Source organism: Aythya marila (assembly GCF_965140915.1).
Source record: "Aythya marila genome assembly, chromosome: 5".
Classification (NCBI taxonomy): Eukaryota; Metazoa; Chordata; class Aves; order Anseriformes; family Anatidae; genus Aythya; species Aythya marila.
The window spans coordinates 31,240,489-31,258,506 of NC_139046.1; the positions used below are offsets into that span (position 1 = coordinate 31,240,489).

Sequence of the window (18,018 nt, forward strand, 5' to 3'; positions counted from 1 at the left end):
GCCGGCTCACGTGGCAGCGGCGTGGTGGCAGCAGATGGGACCGGGAGGGCTCCTGGGGGGAGAGGTGGGGAGGAGGGAGAGCGTGGGAGAGAGAAAATCTGTGCCTCTGCGAGCAGCACTGGGTGCGCACGGGGGAAGGAGCCAGCGCAGCGCACGCGAGGGGTTGCGTGGGGGAGAGAAATCGCAGCCTCGTGCCAAAACAGCGGGCAGACAGGGAAGAGAGAGGAGCAAAGATCACTGCCAGCTCAGGGTACCACCGTGATATCTTTAATCAGGGCGAAATGGCTCATTCACACTTTTATATTCTTTTTTTTTTTCCCAGCTCAAATCATTCAAGCAACCCAATCCCTCAGCTAGCCCACCCTGTAGAGGCAGCTCCGTGGCAAACAGCCCCCCCAACACACACACACAGGTTTCCCTGCCTGGTTTTCTGCAGGCAGAGACCAGCCGAGGCTCTGCTGCGAGCATGGGACGCGTCCCCAGAGCATCCTCTGCCTGCCAGCTCCCTCCATCTGTCAGCCTCCAAAAAACAGGGGGGGAATCGGCTCCCCAAAAAAGCTAACTTCACGCAGGGGACCTTGCTGGGGACAGGAGCCCACAAGCAGACAGTGCCCAAAGAGGATTTTTCCCCTCTTTTCTCCCTGAAACAGGAGATGGGCTTAAAAATTAGGAACTGGGGAGGGGTCTCTGGTGCCTGCTGAACTTGGCCCTGCTGTAGGGGCAGCTCAGGGGTTATCTCAGCTGGGAAAAGGGCTGGGGTGGGGACAGGTGCCCCTGCTCACATTTAACCTTCAGGGGGTGACTCAGGCTGGACTCGACCTCAAACCCAAGGGGTTTAAAGACCACTCGTCAAGTCCTGACACCCCTCAGCAGCATCTGCCTTGATTTATGCTGCTGGAAAGGCGATGGAAGGAAAGAAAAGATAGATAACAACCGCGTGGTGTTTTTTTTTTTTCTGCTGTTATTTCTCCCTTCTTCCTTGCAATTTGAAGTGGTTCAGCCCTGGCGCAGTGCACCGAAACCCCTCCAAAACCCAACAGAAAGTCCCCACGTGCCGAGAGAAACCGCGCGGTGCCGGCCTTGGTCGCCCCCCTCGGCATTTTCCCCTCGCTTGCCCCAAAAGCGCCTTCCGAAGCAGCCCGTCGCGTTCCCCCCAGCGGTCCCCAGAGGCCACGTTTGGGGTCCCCACCGGTCCGAGGAGCCCGGCTGGGGGGGGAGGGCATGCAGGATGCTCGGGAGCCTGGCAGACAGCCGGGCAGCAGTTTGGGGAGGATTTTGCTGGTTTTGGTCCTTCCTCGGCGGGTCCCTTGGCAGGTCCCAGCGCATGCGGATGGCGAGAGAGACGCGGACAGGAGTTTCTCCATCCTCCTCCCCGTCCAGGCTTTCGGCAGCGGGATGCTGGGGCCGAGGCGTGCCGGCAGCTTTGCCCTTTGGGGCCAGCCCCAGACCTCTGGGCACGGCCCTCAGCCGCCATCGGGGCGCAGGGTCCCGGGGGCACGCGGGGCTCCCCCCCGCCGGCAGCTTTAGTTCCTCCGCAGCGGGTGCCACATGGACACGGGCTTCCTCAGCGTGGCCAGCATCTGGTTCCAGTGGGTGATGCCCATGCCGCTGGCCGCCGGGCCGATGAGGACGTGGCCCGTGTTGTCGGCGCGGCCGTCCTCGCCGCTCTCCGCCACCGTCACCCGCAGGGACAGGTCCTAGGGGGGGGGGCAGAACCCACCGTGTGTACGTATCCCCACACCACCAACCACACGTGCAGGTAGAAATGTGCCCCCCCCCCAATACCATCCCATATACATCCCACCCCATAAATGCACATCTACCCAAGCCCCGTGCATTCCCCTACACCCCCGCCCCCCTCGTGCACATACATATCCCTACATCCTCCCCCCTACATACTGGGAAACCACGTGTGCCCATCCCCACACATAGCCTTACCCTTTACATACCCCTAATACCTCCCACCCCACATGTACTCATCACCTTACTTCCCCCCACACCCCCTGAACCCATAAATGCACCCACCTACAACCTATACGAATTCCCTACCCCACACACCCCACACAACACATCCCACCAGCAGCCATACCCTGCGCGTACACGTGCCCTCCTACAGCCATACCCCATCCATACACATCCCCCCACACCCCAAAATCATAAACGCCCATCCCTACACACACAACCTCACCCGATTCCTGCACATCTGTACCCCCACCCCATCCATACGCTCCCTGCTGAACCATACACCCACCCCACACCCCCTACGATTCCCTCTCCCCTCCTAGCACAGGGATTTGGGGCCCCGTGGAGCAGGACCCCCAGGCTGGGACGGACCTGGAGCACGATGGCCGGCACCGAGAAGATCATGGCCTCGTTGAACACGGGGTTGTTGTCGTCCCTCTTCACCGCCGTCTTCTTCTTGCTGATCTTCCTCCCATCCTGCAGCAGGTAGACCTTGACGAAGGGATCTGCTCAGGAGAGAACAGCCTCAACGTGGAGCCAGCGGCCTCCCCAGGTGGCTCTGCCACCCCGAGGCAGCACGGGGACACACGGGGATGAGCACCCTGCTCACCTGCGGTCACTTTGCCGTTGGACCACACCAGGTTTTTGGCTTTGACCACCACCACCGTCAGCCGCTCGGCCGTGGGCAGGTAGCTCAGCGACAGCAGGATCTCCCCCACCGTGTCCACCGCCTGCAGGACACACCAGCCCTCCAGGAGAGGGACACAAAAACCCCGAAACACCCCAAACCCGGGCACGCAGAGCCTCGCCGCCACCCCGCTCACCTTGTTCATGTCCTGCAGGTAGAGCCAGGCGTTGAAGGGGCGCAGGGCCAGGTCCAGGTCGGAGAGCTTGAGCTCGGCCACGCCGGTGCTGACGTTCCTCTCGTCCTCGTCGATGCCGAAGACGGAGAAGCGCAGGCTGTTCTCCTCCAGCGCCGCCGGGTCCAGCGGGATGGAGAAGCGCTCGTCGAAGGCCACGGCGTAGGCGCTCCGCTGGATCTGCCACGGGGAGAGCCGAGGGACTGGATGGAGAGGAGCCCCCCATACCACCACCACCATCCCCTCTGCCCACCTCACCGCCCCCGAGACCTCCTAAGGAGACTTCCCCGCGCTCCCCCATCAGCTCTGCCCAACCTCTGCAGTCCCCAGGGGACTGAAGTGCCTCTGAGGGAAAGGCAGAGCTGCAGAAAATTGGCTTTATAGCACTGATCGCTCTCGGTCTGCAGCCTACGTTGTGTTTGGGGGACGTCTGGATGAAAGCTACTGTAAGATATTGTAGCCATCATTTAAAAGTAAAGCAAAAACAACAAAAAAGCAGGTACTGCAGAGCATTAAAGGGAAAAAAAAAAAGACTTTATGACTTGTCTCAGGATTGCAAAAGAGGGTAAATAGGGCTGGTAAATTATGAATAATGATGCTAAATAATAAATATCTCCGGAGCGTAAATACAGAACCTGATCTTAGGATGGAAAAATGGGCTTAAACGAGCGCTGGGAAAATATTTCGCTGTCTTTTTGTGCGCCTCCACCCCCAGGGAATTGGGGTTCTTCGGTGGGATGGGGATTTCTGGGATTTCCTTTCTGGAACAGCCTGATAAAATCAAGCTGGCGGACCCAGAGGCTTTCCAAAATCCCTCTGCAAAAAGCCAAGTTACCAAGAGGCAACTGGGGGCTCCTGGGGCTCCTGCTTTCCCAGAGCACCTTCTGGGGTGTTCTAAAAAAAAAAAAATAATAATAAAGGAGGGTTTTTTCCCCCAAAACCGGCTCTGATCATGCCTGCAAGAAGGAGGCAGGAACGCCAAGGCAGCCCCGTTGCTTTTTTTTTTTTTTTTAATCTATCTGTGCAAAATTTTTGGCCACCCCATCACATGCAGAGAGGGACTCCAGGACTCATCCCCCCCCAGTACCCCATCTGGGACCCCCACCACCCAAAAACCCCACAACCAGCCCCAAACTCAGCACAGGTGAGCCCAGACCCCTTTCCACCCCAGGACCCATCACCACCCTACACACCCATATTGCCCGTGCGGGGTTTTTGGGGAAGGAGCCGCTCACCCGGGAGATGCCAACGATCTGCTCGGCCGGCAGCAGGCTGATGCGCATGAAGCAGGACTCAAAGCGCGTGTCCTCCTTCTCCAGCAGGTCCTTGCCCTGCAGCAGCATCACGTGCAAGGTGGCCGCCTTCCCGTCGTACTCCATGGACACCTCCACCTGCCCCACGGTGACGTCCTGCCCGAAGTTGTTCCCGATGGAGGAGATGGAGCTGAGCGAGTCGGCTGAGATGGATTTCTTCAAGGGGCCGTAGGGGGCCAGCCCCAGGTCTTTGCTCATCAGCTCCAGGCTCCCCAGCTCGTTGATGCTCTCGAAGGTGTCAGCCGCCCGCAGGCTGGCTTGGCGGACGGGCGATGTCTTCTCCAGCCCCCGCTGTGAGCCCATGGTGACCCCACGCTGCGAAGGAGAAGCAATCACCACCACTTGGTCCGAGTTCACCTCAGGAGCAGCGCTGAGCCCAGCTCTCCACCCCCAATTTATTCATTTTTTACCTTGTGCTTGACATCCGAGCACGCCGCCCCGTATTTCTGCTCCAGGTAGCGGTAGTCATAGTTGGGGAAGGGGGACGGTGCCGGGTAGCTGCCGGAGCGCCAGAGCTTCCACAGGTTGAGGGCTGCGATCCCCAGCAGCGCCAGCGCGCCCGCGGCGTAGATGCCGACCTCCCAGCGCGGCGGGCTGGCGGCCACTGCAAGGGGACAGAGGCACCGTGAGCCACCCACGGAGGGGGCTTCGGCCACGTCCCCGCCAGGAGCTCCTCATCCCCTTGATATAGGATCAGCTGTAGAGGCTGGGAATTAAAATTGAGGCTGCCCACGGGTTGAAAAAGGGTGGTGGGCAAGCCTAAAGTGGCAGAGTTTTGGCCAGGCAGCCCCTGGGAGGTGAGGTGCGGGTGAATATCTGCCCCGCTCCCCACAGGTAATGTCAGGGAGTGGCTGCAGCACCCCCGGGACGCAGGGAGCCCCTGACAGCTCGCAGCAATTCCGCATCGCCTTCACGCTGAAGGGAACTGCTCGGGATGCCAAAAAAAAATAAAAAATAAAAATAAAAAAAAATAGGAATGGGAAAAAAAATGGAAATGGGGGAAAAAGAACCCTAAGGGTAAGTGATGGGGGATGCAGAGGAAAAAGCCCGGCTGGAGGCTGCGAACTGGGTCGGCTGCGATGGCACAGGAGCCGTCGGTGCTGCATTGCAGCAGCCTCCATCGCCCGAGCGATTCGAGCAGCGCCAGTGGCTCAGCCTAACAAGAAGAACAGGAGGGGAGCCGAGAGAGGGGGGGAAGAGATTTGTGATTACTGAGCGCTGCCGGGGGCCCCCCAGCGCTGCCTCCTGCGTCACACCGCCGTGCTCCTGCCTTCGGCGGCGGCTTTGGAGGCAGGAGCCGAAGCCAGGCTGGTGCCTGCGTCCCACTGCAGCTTTATGCCCCCAACCTGCTCTGGCAGGAGGGCTGTCTGTAACCCAAGCAGTGAATTCTGGTCCCTGGAAAGGACCACGAGCAGCCCAGAGGGACTTCGTGGGATAAAAGCTCAGGGCAGGAGCCAGGTCCGGCTTCCTCCATCTTCAGCCAAACAGGGTTTATATTTGTGGAGGGCTGCTGTGCATCCCCCTGCATCCCCGGGGGTGATGGTGCTGGGGGAAGCGCTGTGGCTCCCCTCTTCCTGGCACACCCCCAAGCACAGAGGTGCTCGGTGGCAGCCAGCCTCGACAAATCCACAACATCCCGCTATAGCACGGGGGCAAAACCCAACCCTTTCTGCCTCCTGCTTCTGAACAACTCCAGGTACAAAACCCAGCTGTGCTCTAAACCCGCTTCCTACAAGTATCTGCCCGTTTTTTAGGGCAGAGTGCCTAATATTGCAAAGTTTACTAATTTTCCTTTTTCAATTAAAAAAAAGTCAGAAGATTTAACTCCATGCTCACGTGCGACACTAAGGGGCTGCTCCTGAAAGCAGCAGGGACCAGCAGCCCTCCTGTGGGGCTGTGTGTGCCAGCACCAAGGGCTCAGCCCGTCCCCCAAATCCCTTCCCCGAGCTCCTTAAAGCACTCACCGCTCAGGCGGTACCTGCCCGCATGGTCGCTGTCCATGGCAAGCACTCCCCGCTAGCGGGACAGCCTGTAGTGCACAGGGAAAAGCAGTTAGGGTAAGAGGAAAAAAAATAAATTATTATTTTTTTTTTCCTTTCTAAGCAGGGATGCTGAATAGCCACTTGGTGACTTTTCTCTCTTACCTTCCTCACCCAGAGGGGTTTCCCCAGGTGAATTCTACGTGAGAGCCAGCTTAAACACGAGCAATTTTCCAAACTAGACCTGAACCACGCTCATGGCCAGGGAGGAAGAGCTGGATTTGCCTGGTGGCTAAAGGTGTGGGCACCACCTTCCAGCTCAGCTAGGCTATCGATGAATTTGGGTATCAGGCCCTGGTAGCCTGATGTGGCTGGCAGACCTCCGCTAAGGGCAACAGGGTCCAGCAGAAGGGTTTTCTGAAAGTAACAGAGTCACAAAGCATCCCAAAACAGCAGCAGGGCTCGGAGATGCCCACCTTGTCCCCACCTCATGCTTGGCTGAGAATGGGGACCTCGTGTCACCCCCGGGCTGAGCACCACAGGGGCTCACCCAAAGCAGCCCCTTTTATCTGAAAACCACCTCCTAAGAGGTTTCCTTTTCTGGCTTTTTGAAACTATGCAAATAAAAGAAGTTTAGAGGAATGAGTTACCCTGCAAAAGCACAAATATCCCCCATCAAAATGCTCCGTTTCCTTCAAAGCCGTGCCCCCCGTGACAGCGTTTTCTGAGGAGCTGTGAGGACAGGCAGCAGCTCCAGCAGCTTTCCGAGGCATCCCCAAGAGAGCCGCCGGCTGACTGCAGCGTTCAGCGGAGGAATTAAATGAGCTGGTATTTCCCCCAGCAGCGAGACGACATCAGCCTTTTCTGGGCACGCAAACGAAGGTGCAACCAGAGCTCGGGAGATTTACAGCTTTCTGTGTCAAGCCAGGCTTTCCCCACCTGTTTTTTTTTTTTTTGTTTGGTTTGTTGTTTGTTTTTTTTTTTGCTTGGTGGGACAATCAGGATCCAGGTATTGCAATAGGTTCAGGGCAGCTCTGCGCTCCTTCAGAGCTGCTGCGATGGGACGTGGGGCAGCTCCTGCTCGGGGGGATAAAACGGCTCAAAGGGGGAGACCTGGCACTGAAGCCACGTGTCTGCTGGGAGAGGGGGGGCAATTCCCTCAAAATTAAGAGGGCTGACACCCCGCTGGCCCTCACTGCTGTGCCCAGCCGAGGCTAGAAGACACTTGCACAAGGGGTCGGTGTGGTCCCAGCACGTATCAAGCACCGTGGGTAAATCTAGGACGCCCCCCAGAGCAAGCTGCAGCCCCCAAAAGTCATAACCCAAGTTATAAATGGCAGCAGTGATCTCCGTAAAACCTTGCCTGCTGCCCCTGGTCACCCAGCATGGGCGAGCTCTGTCCCCTTCACCCTCCAGCACCAACCCCACATCCTGGGCTGGGAGCGGGGCTTCTCCATCCCCCCCAGTCCATCCCCAGCCTCCTGCCGGAAGGTGAAAGCCTCGATCCACAAGGCAGAAAAGTAGGATGGAGGTTGCTAATGGTGAGTTTGTTAAAAAATAAATAAATAAATAAATAAATAAATCCAAGACCTGACCCAAGAGGTTGGCCTCTGCCCCTCACCATCCTGAGCCCTGAACGCGATCCCACCGCGCTCCCCCTCCCACAGTTACTGCTGCAGGAGGTGAGGGCAGCAGCCACCTCCGCGGCAGACCCCACTCCAGGCACCAAACCATGCCCCTATCTCCCCGTTTTTTCACCCAAAGAGGACCCTGCAGCACCCCACGCCTCCCGCAGCCCCAAGGCAGCACTCGGTGGCACCGGCACTCCAAGGGACTACGGAGCCACAGCGGGCACAGGCCTGGATCTGTCCCAACACCAATTGCTGGGTATTTTTTTTTAATTTTTATTTTGCTTTAAAAGCAGGGAAGAAGGAAATCCTCGGGACCCTCCTCACCTCCATCCTTAGCAGGGCAGCAGCAGCGTTTGCATCCCCGGCAGTGCCTGGGAATGCAGCAGTGCCCAGCCCAGCGAGCCGGGGAAGCCGGTGCTGAGCCCAGGGGACGATGCTGAGCCCAGGAGGTGGCTTTGGGGTCGAAGCAGCCCCCAGCTCCTCCGAGGGGTGCCAGGCTGAGCTCCTTCCCCAGCAGGAATTCCCAGCGCGATGCCAGCCTGGGCTCCTCGCGCCAGCTGCGGGGCGCAGCGCCTGCTCACAAGTGCAACGAGCTGGGCAGCCTCTGCCCCGCATCACCCAGCGCCAGGAGGTTTTTTGCCCTAAAGGTTTGGCCCTAAAGCAGCCCAAATCCCCGACCGGGGAGCAGGGGCCCCAGTCACGCCACGTTTCTGTAGGGTTTCTCTGGAAAAGCGTTGCCCTCCTGGTTCATCCCCGCGGCACCACAGCCAGGGCATCGCTCAGCCCCGGGGTACCCCAAAATCGCCCCCTCCTGCCGCCCAGGGACCCCTAGGTCCCCCCAGCACCCTCTGCTCCCCCCTCGTAGCACCTTTCGGCTCTGCCTTTGCCCCCCCCAAGGTATTTTTCTGCTTCAGGACCCGTGTGCAGGAGGCGACGCGCATTGCAATAAGCTCAGAGAGCTGCACCGGCGAACCCCCCAAAATAAATAAATCAGTAAAAAAAAAAAAAATAAATGAAAAATAAAACCGCCACCCCAAAACACTGCAAGGGGGCGAGAAGATGCTCTGCAGAGGTCGCACCCCCTGCCTGTGGGGGGGGGGTGGCACGGACCCGACGGGGGTTTTCCCCCCCTGCTTCCCCCCTCTCCCCCCTATCACCACCACCACCACCAGCAACCCCGCGTCTCGGACTCACCGCTCCTTTGGGGAGAAAAGGGAGAAAAAGCTCATTTTGCGGCCGGGGGGGTGCTGGCAGCGGGCGGCTGGAGCGGGGACTGCGGGAGGGGCCGCCCCCTCCCGCCCCCCAGGTGCGGCCCCAGCCGCCGCCCGCCCCCTGCAGCCCCCGGCCCCGCCGGCCGGGTTTGGGATCGGCTGCTCCCCCCACCCCCAAAGCCCCTTCCCCGGGTTTGGGTTTCCCCCGGCATCCTTCAGCCCTGGGGTCCTGCGTTAGATAAGGGATGGGATGAGAGAGATGCAGTGAAAACCCAAATCCTCCCCCCCCCCCCTTCTGCCCCCCAGGGACCCCCAGCTCCATCCCCAGCCCTCCGCTCCCCTCTTGTCACATCCTTCAGCTCATCCTTCTGCTGCTTCAGGAGCCGTATCCCCTCCTCTTCCCTCCCGCAGGGGTGATGCTCTCCTCCATAAGGCTTTTTACGGGCTTCGGCTTGAAATCATTACCCCAGAGCCAAAGGTTTGGCTCCTCTCCTGTCCTTAATGCGGGCTCCGGGGCTTCTTGTACCTTCCCAACACTGCAGGACAGAAACCACCACGATCCTCGCCCCCTTTTCACCCCTGGACTCTACCCCTTCGGCCACAAAACCGGTCCTCCTCTCCCTCAACACAGCACAAGTCAAAGGCTCATCCTGAAAGCGCCAATTCCGTGGGATTTGTCCCCAAAAAGCCCTTTGATCGGAGAGCAAAAGCTCAGCACCCCCTGGCAGGCGCCGTCTGCTGTGGCAAAGGAACTGGTCAGCAGCCAAACCTCCCCCAGGTGCTCCTGTGGGGTGGGGATGGAGAGCCTCAGAGCCCCGTGGTCAGCCTCTTTCCTACCCCGAATGCCAGGCCACCGCTCCGTAGGAGTGAGAAGTAATTCCAAACAGAAAGATTCAATTTGCTCAAATTAGGAAAAAAAATAATAAACGCAATTTGGGGAGGAAAGAAAACCTTTTGCCCCAAGGAAAATGCCAGCTCACCTGGTGCACAGCAGCGCGATGCTCCAGGAGCTTTGCTTCCCAGGAAAACCCACCAAATCCTTCCTGTCGGAGAATTCATCTTTAGGGAGAGATGGGTTTTAACTTTCTCATAGTTAAAAAAGAAACAAAACTCAACAATAGACTGAATTTTGACTGCAGCCCCATTTTGGGTGGGAGCTGAGCCTCGTCCCCCAGCTGAGAGCCTTCTCCAGGAGCGCGGGTTCCACCAAAAGCAGCCCTTCCTCCAGACGTACAAAAGGCAGCTGGAAATGGAGCTGGCCAGGGCTTCTTCCCTCCTCAGATCCCAAACCTAGGAGAGAAGTGTTCCCAGGGGCCGGCAGCCATCCATCTCCTCAGCCCCGGACACCAGCACCCTCTTGTGGGGCCTCCTTGGGCTCAGCCCTGTCCACAGCTGACCCCCAGAAAGCTGGGTTTAGCCAAATTCGGTTTGGCCAATATTTCACGGCCATCAGAGAGCAATGTAAGGCACCCAAGCGGCCCTATAAAAACATTTTTTAATGCCACGGGGACACAGCCAAGGTAGCTCAAGCAGCTTCTGCTTGCAGCAGCATGCTCAGCCAGCTCACTGGGAAGTAAAGAGCTCTTTATTTCTGGTCAAAACTCTCCTGGAAAAGCCCTCCAGCAGCAGCCAGCCGTGTGTCAGGCATTTTCCAGGTGGTTAAACCATCACCCACCCCCCTGTGCTGCTGTTCTTACACCTTCACCTCCGGAGGGCCTCACCCTTTATGTGCTTCTTCAGCCTCTGCCGATTTACCTTATTCATTCACCCCTGCCCCATCTGAATTCCCATAGGAAATACCACCCAGAGCAGTGCTCTGCAGAGTTTTAAGTCTAATAATAATAATAATAGACCACTTAGCCTTTTAAGAAATAAATACCTACACAAACACACAAGCAAACCACCACCACGCACGCAATGAACATGCTTGAGCCTAAAGGACAAACAGGCAGGGATGGATGAACAGAAGGCAAGAAGCGTTCTGGAAGGCCAGCACCCAAAATCTCTGCCCGCTGAAGGCTCCCACCAGCACATGGAGGTACTTCAGAGGATGGAGCACTGCAGAAGAGCACCAAGAGATGTGTCCTCCCCAGGCTTGCCTCCTTGCAGGAACTAAATGGCTGCTGCTCCTTCACCTGGCAGACCCATGCAGGGGGGAATGGGCCATTGCCTGCTTCTTTAAAATCCAGCTTAAAAATATATATATAAAATAAGGCAGTAGCTGTGTCAGAAGCTGTTAATGACAGAGGCGGATGAGACTCAGAGCTTCAAAAGCTTCAAAAGCGAGGGTATCCCTATTGCTTTCCCATCTGGGAAAAAAAATCCCATCCCATGTGTAGGTACTGCACTGAACACACCAAGAGGAACCCTCTGGGACTTCCCTGCTTTCACAGCCAGAGCCTGGTGGCTGCTCAGTGGTCTCCTGCCCCGTCACAGCACAGACTGGCAGTGAGGAATCAATGCCACTGTCACCGGGTCTGGCACGAGATGCGTGTGCTCATTGCTGGTATTTTGGGGTATCGGACTTTGGGGGATCCATTCTCATTGACCAGAGCCCATGCAGGAGGTGATTCAGCATTAGCTGAGTATGTTTTCACTCACCTGAACAATCTCCCTGCATTTTCCCTTTTTAAACCCAAAAACTTACCATTGGTGAACTTCACTACAGATATTAGGGCGTACCCACATGAGGAAGCTACCTCGTTCCAGTTTTGAGAAGGAAGGTGACCTAAGGAAGTGTGCAGTAAGAGAAGGATGCGCATGGACGTGGGAGAGTCACCTCTCATCTCCACAGCGGTGGTCTCATCTTATGCCACTGCAAATAACATTTAAGTAAAGCTTCTCAGCCGTCCTTTCATCATCTCCATATGAGGTTGCTTTGCCTGCTTATCAAAGATGATGACAAAAGGATTTCTAAAACCAGGCAAGATTTCAATGATTAGAGCCCACCTGCAACGCTGGACATGGAATCTAGAAAGGAAGAACCGAGACTGCAACGCTACTCAATGCGTTGTGTGCACCGCTCACGTCCACTTGACCGTGCAAAGATCACCCGTGTAAACGTCCTGCAAGAAGTTTCTGAATTGCAACAGCTGACCAAGGGCTTGTACCACCCATTTCCCTGAAAATCGGGACACGGTGATTATCTTAAGGCCCAAGACCCGTCACAAACGGCACTGATGCATTTGGCAGTTTTTGCAGCAAGGGGAATTCAAAGCAATTCAAAGCACTTCTGAGGTGACGAGGAAGACAAACAGGGAGCACAGACACGTTGTACCAAAGGACACACCAGCAAACATCACTTTATTACACCGGTTCAGTTATCCAGACTAACCATAAGAGCCATGTAGATGGATGTAGACAAACACAAGTCAGTGTCTTACGTATGAGGTCGAAGCTCCAGAACTGTTACTGGGAAGGGGTACGCTTCACCAGCTGCTTCAGATGTACACGTGTGGCCCTTTGGCGGGGCAGGGAGGAGGGAGGTGCAGCGAGAGACCCCTCCCAGGTGTGCCTGCTACCACCCAGCTCCTGAGACAGCCTCGAGGTGGTTGTAGGGCAGAGATCAGCAGGGCAGCACAGTGATAACCAGCACAGACAGAATGGAGATACACCGACCTGAGCCTCGCTCAGCTGGGACTACACAAGCACAACGCACTGGTACGAGCTACCAAACGATCAGTTAACAGTTCTTAGGACTGGTAGAAAGCTGGAAATTAGAACGACTCGGGGTGGAAAGGCATGGAAATAAATACTCGCTCAACTCAGCACCGTCTGCCCATTTACAAACTTGCCAGCATCTAGCTGCACAGCCATTTATTCCTCACTACCTCAGAGCAGCAAAAGACTAGGATTTAAAGCAGCCACTGAGCCACAGTATGTTGTACGTACTCGAGGAAGAAGATGGATGCTACCTCTCACACTGGTCATCCTCCTCGCTGTCTGCTAAGCGACTGGGGCAGGCCCCAGGGCCCTCAAACTCTGCTTCATTTGTTGAGCTCTTCTGATGCAACCCGTTAATTAATTAATGCTCCATTACTTGAAGAGCACCCTACTGCTAGCTGTCCATTCTTTAGGGGTGGAAAATATTTGGGTCACCCTGTAAACCTAGAGAAATGCAGAATTTGGTTGGTTCATGCACAGGACCAAAACCGCTCAGAAATGAGGATGTTTGCTAGCCAGCAGCTCTGCAAGTCTCCTGCCACTTCAAAAGTTTGGGGCTGTGCTCTTTAAATGTTACTGGGGTTGTTTATGTACTTTTCTTCTGGATAAACACTTCCCTGAAAAATATCCTTTAAGAGCCAGATTAGATCATTGTATCTAAAAAGTGATACGGTTACATCAGTGCCTCAGGGGCCAATGCAAAGGCTTAGAGCTGGGTTTACCAAATTGATGCTTAGTTGTAGCACTTACATTTTGGAATAACGACCTGAAAAAACGCAGCCCAGGTTTCTAATTTATTTTCCTAGATGCTGAGTCATGAGCAAAAAAAAAAAAAAAAAAAAAGCTGTTTAGTTTGGCCTGCAAACCTCCACTACGCACTGCTCAGTGAGAACAACGCGCGTTCCTCCCGCTTGTTCGTTTTGGCAGGAATGGCAGCATGGTAACAGCTATTTTGTGCGTGATTGCAGAGAACACCTCTTCCAGTTGGACTCAGGAGGGAGATTGCTCAGCCTGGAGCTACCTTGGGAGGAGAAGGGGGCAGCTCTGAAGGTGGCAGAACAGGACATGCCTTGTACAGCAGACACCAAGAATTAAATCCTCTTGGCAAGCAAAGTAAAAGAGCTGAGAATAAGGCAAATAACTTAAGATTGATGGAGTAACTCCCAGTTTTCTGTTTGTAATAGATTTCACTCCATGAAGCAAATGAAAGGCGGGCTGACCTTTCTTATTTAACCCTCTCTTACATTTAAGAGATGACTGAGATTAAAAAACGTCCTTCTGTCTCCCCAGAGCTGTGACATAACATAAAATTATTGTAAGCTATTCCAGGATATTGAAAGTCAGTTTAGAGAAAGGCAATAACCCCTGCATTACAGGGGCTGTAACAGTAGTGTACTGTATCACATTCTGTGCAAGTTACGCAACTTGTTCACAAGCTTCAGCTTATCTATGTTTTATCTCGCTGCACTTCTGTTAATTGGTGGCTGAACACGTTACACGATCTGACTCCACACCTCAAGGTATTTTCAAGCAGAAGAAACAAAATTCATTTCCTGTGCCAGTATCTGCACACTCCAAAACAAGTGCTCCTAATGCCCAAATGTCAAAATCAAGATCTCACAGTTTACTGGAAATAGGTCAGCTAGATTCCCTTTGGGCTTTGTTTTAAAGCCCCTTGTCTCCAAACCTTGTTTGCAAGGAAGACATACAACACGCTTGGACGAAGATCCCACCTCGTTGCAATGGTGTTGGTTCTGACTTCCCTCTACACAGACTTTCTCTGACTCTGACTAGGTGTACACGAGGAGAAAGGGCGCGCATGTCAATGCGACATCTTTTCCCCCAAGAGGACTTTCACACGGTGGAAAACTAACAACGAAACAAGTTAGGTAGGATAAGGTTGAAACTGTCCACCAGGCCAACTTGAGCACAACGAGTTCTTTTTAGCCCTTTGTCCGTTGCTCAAAGTTTCCTTTCCCTTAGTTTGTTCCCATTTTGTTCATCCAGTATTGAAGAATGTCCATCACCATTGCTCAAGCACTTGTCCTTTTCATATTTATGTTCTTGCTTCTGTCTTCTTATTTCTTTATACCTCAAGGTGATGTCACTAAAAAGAAAAACGAACAGATGTATACCAGTGATGTGAATAAACAGTTTCAATATACAATAAAAACAATAAACCAGTTCTGTTCTGAATGCAAGCGCCCTTGGGATAACTTAACCCATCTGAGTATTTTGGCTGGAAATTTCTGAAATTGCTGATGGCATTAATTCGAGATTTGTGTTTCTTGCTAGTAGTCTGGCTGTTTTCATTTCTTTTCAGAAGCATAACACAACAGCAAGTTCAACAGCAACCTGTTGCACAGGACCTGCTCCACAGATAACACTGTAATTCTTTCAGCCTTGTATTGCTGCTTTTTTTTTTTTTTTAAACCTGCACAGAGCAGCATCGAAACCCAAGGGATTTAAGTTGCCTCACTTGTTGCTAACACTAGGACAGCTTGGACAATTGCAGTGCAGTACTGCTCTTGCAGTGAAGCTGTAAACATCTTAGTCTTGTCTAAATCACAGCATTTAAGAGAGCTGTAGTCCCTCTTCAGGAGGCACTGAAGCATACATCTGACATTCAACACGCTGTTGAACAGAAGCCTGGAACAGTCCACCCCTAAGATCCAGGCCAGATCTGGACGTAGCACAACCCCTTCTCACCGAATGAAGAAACGCCAGGCTGTCCAGGTGAGCACAAGTATAATCCCCAAGATCCAGCACTGGGTAATGTAGAAAGGAAGCGACAGGGTGAGCGTGTAGGGATCGTACTTCACGACGATCAGGAACTCTGTGGCAGTAATAGCAGCAACCAGCCAGGCCTGCTGACCCAACTTCTTATGGAACTTCCTGCAAAACAAATGCAGAGATAAAGCAAAGCCATCACTATCAAACTAAGCATTTGGAGAAATATTCATTCATAAAAAGACAGCTGGGGTAATAATTTCGTTTAGTTTTGCACAATTCTCTAAGTCTGGTCTGGATTACACACACACATGCGGGCTGACAACTTCTGCATTGGTATTAATTTCCTCTCAGAGACCCTGAAAACACTTCAGAAGTTAAACTCCAACATTTCATGATGCAAGGAAGTACCTCTACTTTCAGAGTATTAGTAAATCCAAGTAAAAAATAATTATTCAACCAGCTTGAGATTAGCTGAGGTTCAGGGTAAGGTATGAAGCAGGAGCACTACTCCTAGATTACTCCTGCAAATACCAAGTCACACTGCCATACCTGTATTTAACACCTAGATCATTAATAGCATTCTGAAATTTACTCTTCCCAAGTAGGTGTTCAGTGAGCTGTCACTAATGACCTCTAAAGGGTTTTTAAAAGAAGAAAGCTTAATAACAACAGGGTAAGTCACTGGGAGACACAGGGTGTTCTACTTCTAAGACAAACTTTAAGCAAAAACATGCTTAATATTTAATCCCCAGGGTTTGTTTTTAAGCAGGAGCGGACAAGCAATTTAGAAACTGCACTGTTCTGTACAAGCCTAGCGAAGGAGTGTACTAATCAATCACTACTGCTAGGAATTAAACTGCAGTACAACCAAGACATCTATTTAGAGGCTCTACTGGCAGAACGAGAGACTGGAGATAAGCTATCTTTTGGGCCACCTACTCCTGCATGGGAAATACATAAAAATAAAATACCTATTGACTGCCCTTCAAGAAACGTCAGTATCCTCACCCAGGTTTCCAGCAACAGTCTGACTGTAAGTTGCTTGATCTCAACGAGCCAGATCCTGCATTTCTTGATCCTGTCTGTTAACGTCATTTCTAGACTTGACATTTTTCCCTTTTACTAACCTGTCAGACCAGCTGATTCATATAGCTGTTTGGGCAGCACAAGACCTTTTCTCTGCCTAGGGTTGCACTGGCATCCTGCCCACCGCAGCACCACTGGTACATGCACATTTGCTGCCCAACAGCACAGCCAAGTAGGTGACTTCCACTTGGTAGACTAAAGCTTTGTTCTTCTATCACCAACCCTCTGAATCTTGTCTGCAGAGGGACCTTGCCCTCTCACTTATCATAGCGTGTTCTGACAGAGATTTTCCTACCAGGCCGTTTCTCTTTTGTCCAGCTTACTGCATTACTCCGCTCCTACCGCAGCATAAGATGCGGAGTGAATCACATCCAGGAGGACCTCAGTGTAAAGTTGCAGAATTACCAGGGCAGGACAAAGGAGATGGGGAGCAAAGTGTTTTAACAACCTTCAGTGGGCTAGGAAGAGAGAAATGGACACGTTAAGATGACCTTTGCAGTACTTCTAAAGCATTGCAGCAACAGGAAATCCTTGCTGGGCCTGTACACTATGGCTTAGGCACTGGCTTAGTAAATGCTGCAATACTCAGCGGCCACGTAAAACCTTGGGGCTGTATTTCCTTCCCAGTTTTGCCACAAAACAGACAAAAGAGAAGCCACCTAACAAATCCCTGGTTAGGATTACCCTTGGAGAGGGGCTGCTCAGCTAATGCTTCTCTCTGTGAGGCAGAGAAACAAGCCTGCCACCTCCAGCTAATATAATGCCCAGCTTGCTCACGTCAGAACAGACCCCCAGGCATCCCCAGTAGTGCCGGGGAGAGGGAGCTGCGACTGCACATTTGCTCCCAGCTTCTCTTCCCTTCTTTTCATCTGTTGCCAGCAGCTGCATTGAGAGCAGCCTTCCTTTAGCAGGCATTTTGCTGCTGCTCGTACACATGGAATACATACTCCATCGAATCCCCTTGGAGTCTCTGTATCTGGAAAAAGATCTAAGCATGGGAAGCAAACAGAGCTTCTCTTCACTCTCCTGTGATGCTTTCCTGAATCTAGGGGAGTCACAGCAAGTCAAGCACACAAAACACACATTTTCTTTAACAAGAGGCCCGAGAGCCATATTTAACACCAATACATAAGTTCAAACTACACAACATTGACCAAATACACTGGAAAAAAATATGATACAGGAAACCAAGTGTGGATTATTGCTGATGCAGATGGGATGAGTGCATTCCACTTTAAAAAATATTCTGCCTAGACCAACTCATGGTGAAAGGACTTCAGAAACTGCTCCAGGTGATTTACCTGAGATCAACAAGGCACAAACGAGCCATAACACATGGACAGATTAAAAAGAAACATCTCTCACTGTGAACTCAAGCTGTTCAGATGACTGGGTCAGCTTTCTGCTTTGCTGATCTGCATCCTGATTTGCCATTTTCTTTCACTAGCTTATGAGAGCACACTGACAGAAGAATCAAGGTAACCCCAACAGAGAGCTGCACAGACCCTAAGGCTGCCAAAGAAGAGAGTTGGTTCTTCTCTCATGAAAGGTTTTAAAGAAAATCCTGTTTATTTTTTTTT

At 53.0% G+C, this 18,018-nt stretch overlaps 2 protein-coding genes across 4 annotated transcripts in view; both read right to left on the reverse strand.

Moving 5' to 3' along the window:
- Nucleotides 1-980: 980 nt before the first annotated feature.
- SYT12 (synaptotagmin 12) lies at nucleotides 981-9,012 on the reverse strand. Its single transcript, XM_082760616.1, has 8 exons — nucleotides 8,940-9,012; nucleotides 6,100-6,164; nucleotides 4,546-4,739; nucleotides 4,058-4,450; nucleotides 2,787-3,002; nucleotides 2,573-2,693; nucleotides 2,335-2,468; nucleotides 981-1,697 (listed from the first exon to the last, which is right to left on the reverse strand). Exons 2-8 carry the CDS (start codon nucleotides 6,134-6,136, stop codon nucleotides 1,524-1,526), a joined length of 1,269 nt encoding a protein of 422 aa, XP_082616742.1. The 5' UTR covers nucleotides 6,137-6,164; nucleotides 8,940-9,012; the 3' UTR covers nucleotides 981-1,523.
- Nucleotides 9,013-12,653: 3,641 nt separating this feature from the next.
- Nucleotides 12,654-18,018, reverse strand: part of PTDSS2 (phosphatidylserine synthase 2) — a 39,299-nt gene continuing 33,934 nt past the window's right edge. For 2 of the 3 annotated variants that reach the window (XM_082761115.1, XM_082761116.1), the window contains exons 11-12: nucleotides 15,329-15,514; nucleotides 12,654-14,726 (exon numbers count right to left, since the gene is read on the reverse strand). In XM_082761115.1, coding sequence (XP_082617241.1) covers nucleotides 14,582-14,726; nucleotides 15,329-15,514 — 331 coding nt within the window. In that variant the 3' untranslated portion in view covers nucleotides 12,654-14,581. Of the gene's footprint in view, nucleotides 14,727-15,328; nucleotides 15,515-18,018 lie in introns of those variants that run through there. The other variant, XR_014317572.1, reaches the window with a different exon arrangement.

What these genes read in the sequence shown, in the direction of transcription:
- SYT12 (XM_082760616.1), bottom strand. Translation starts at nt 6,136, where the DNA reads ATGGACAGCGACCATGCGGGCAGGTACCGCCTGAGCG. An exon ending in ACCTGCAGGACATGAACAAG is followed by an intron (nt 2,694 to 2,786) that starts GTGAGCGGGGTG and finishes TGTGTCCTGCAG; the next exon opens with GCGGTGGACACGGTGGGGGA. An exon ending in CAACGGCAAAGTGACCGCAG is followed by an intron (nt 2,469 to 2,572) that starts GTGAGCAGGGTG and finishes TCTCCTGAGCAG; the next exon opens with ATCCCTTCGTCAAGGTCTAC.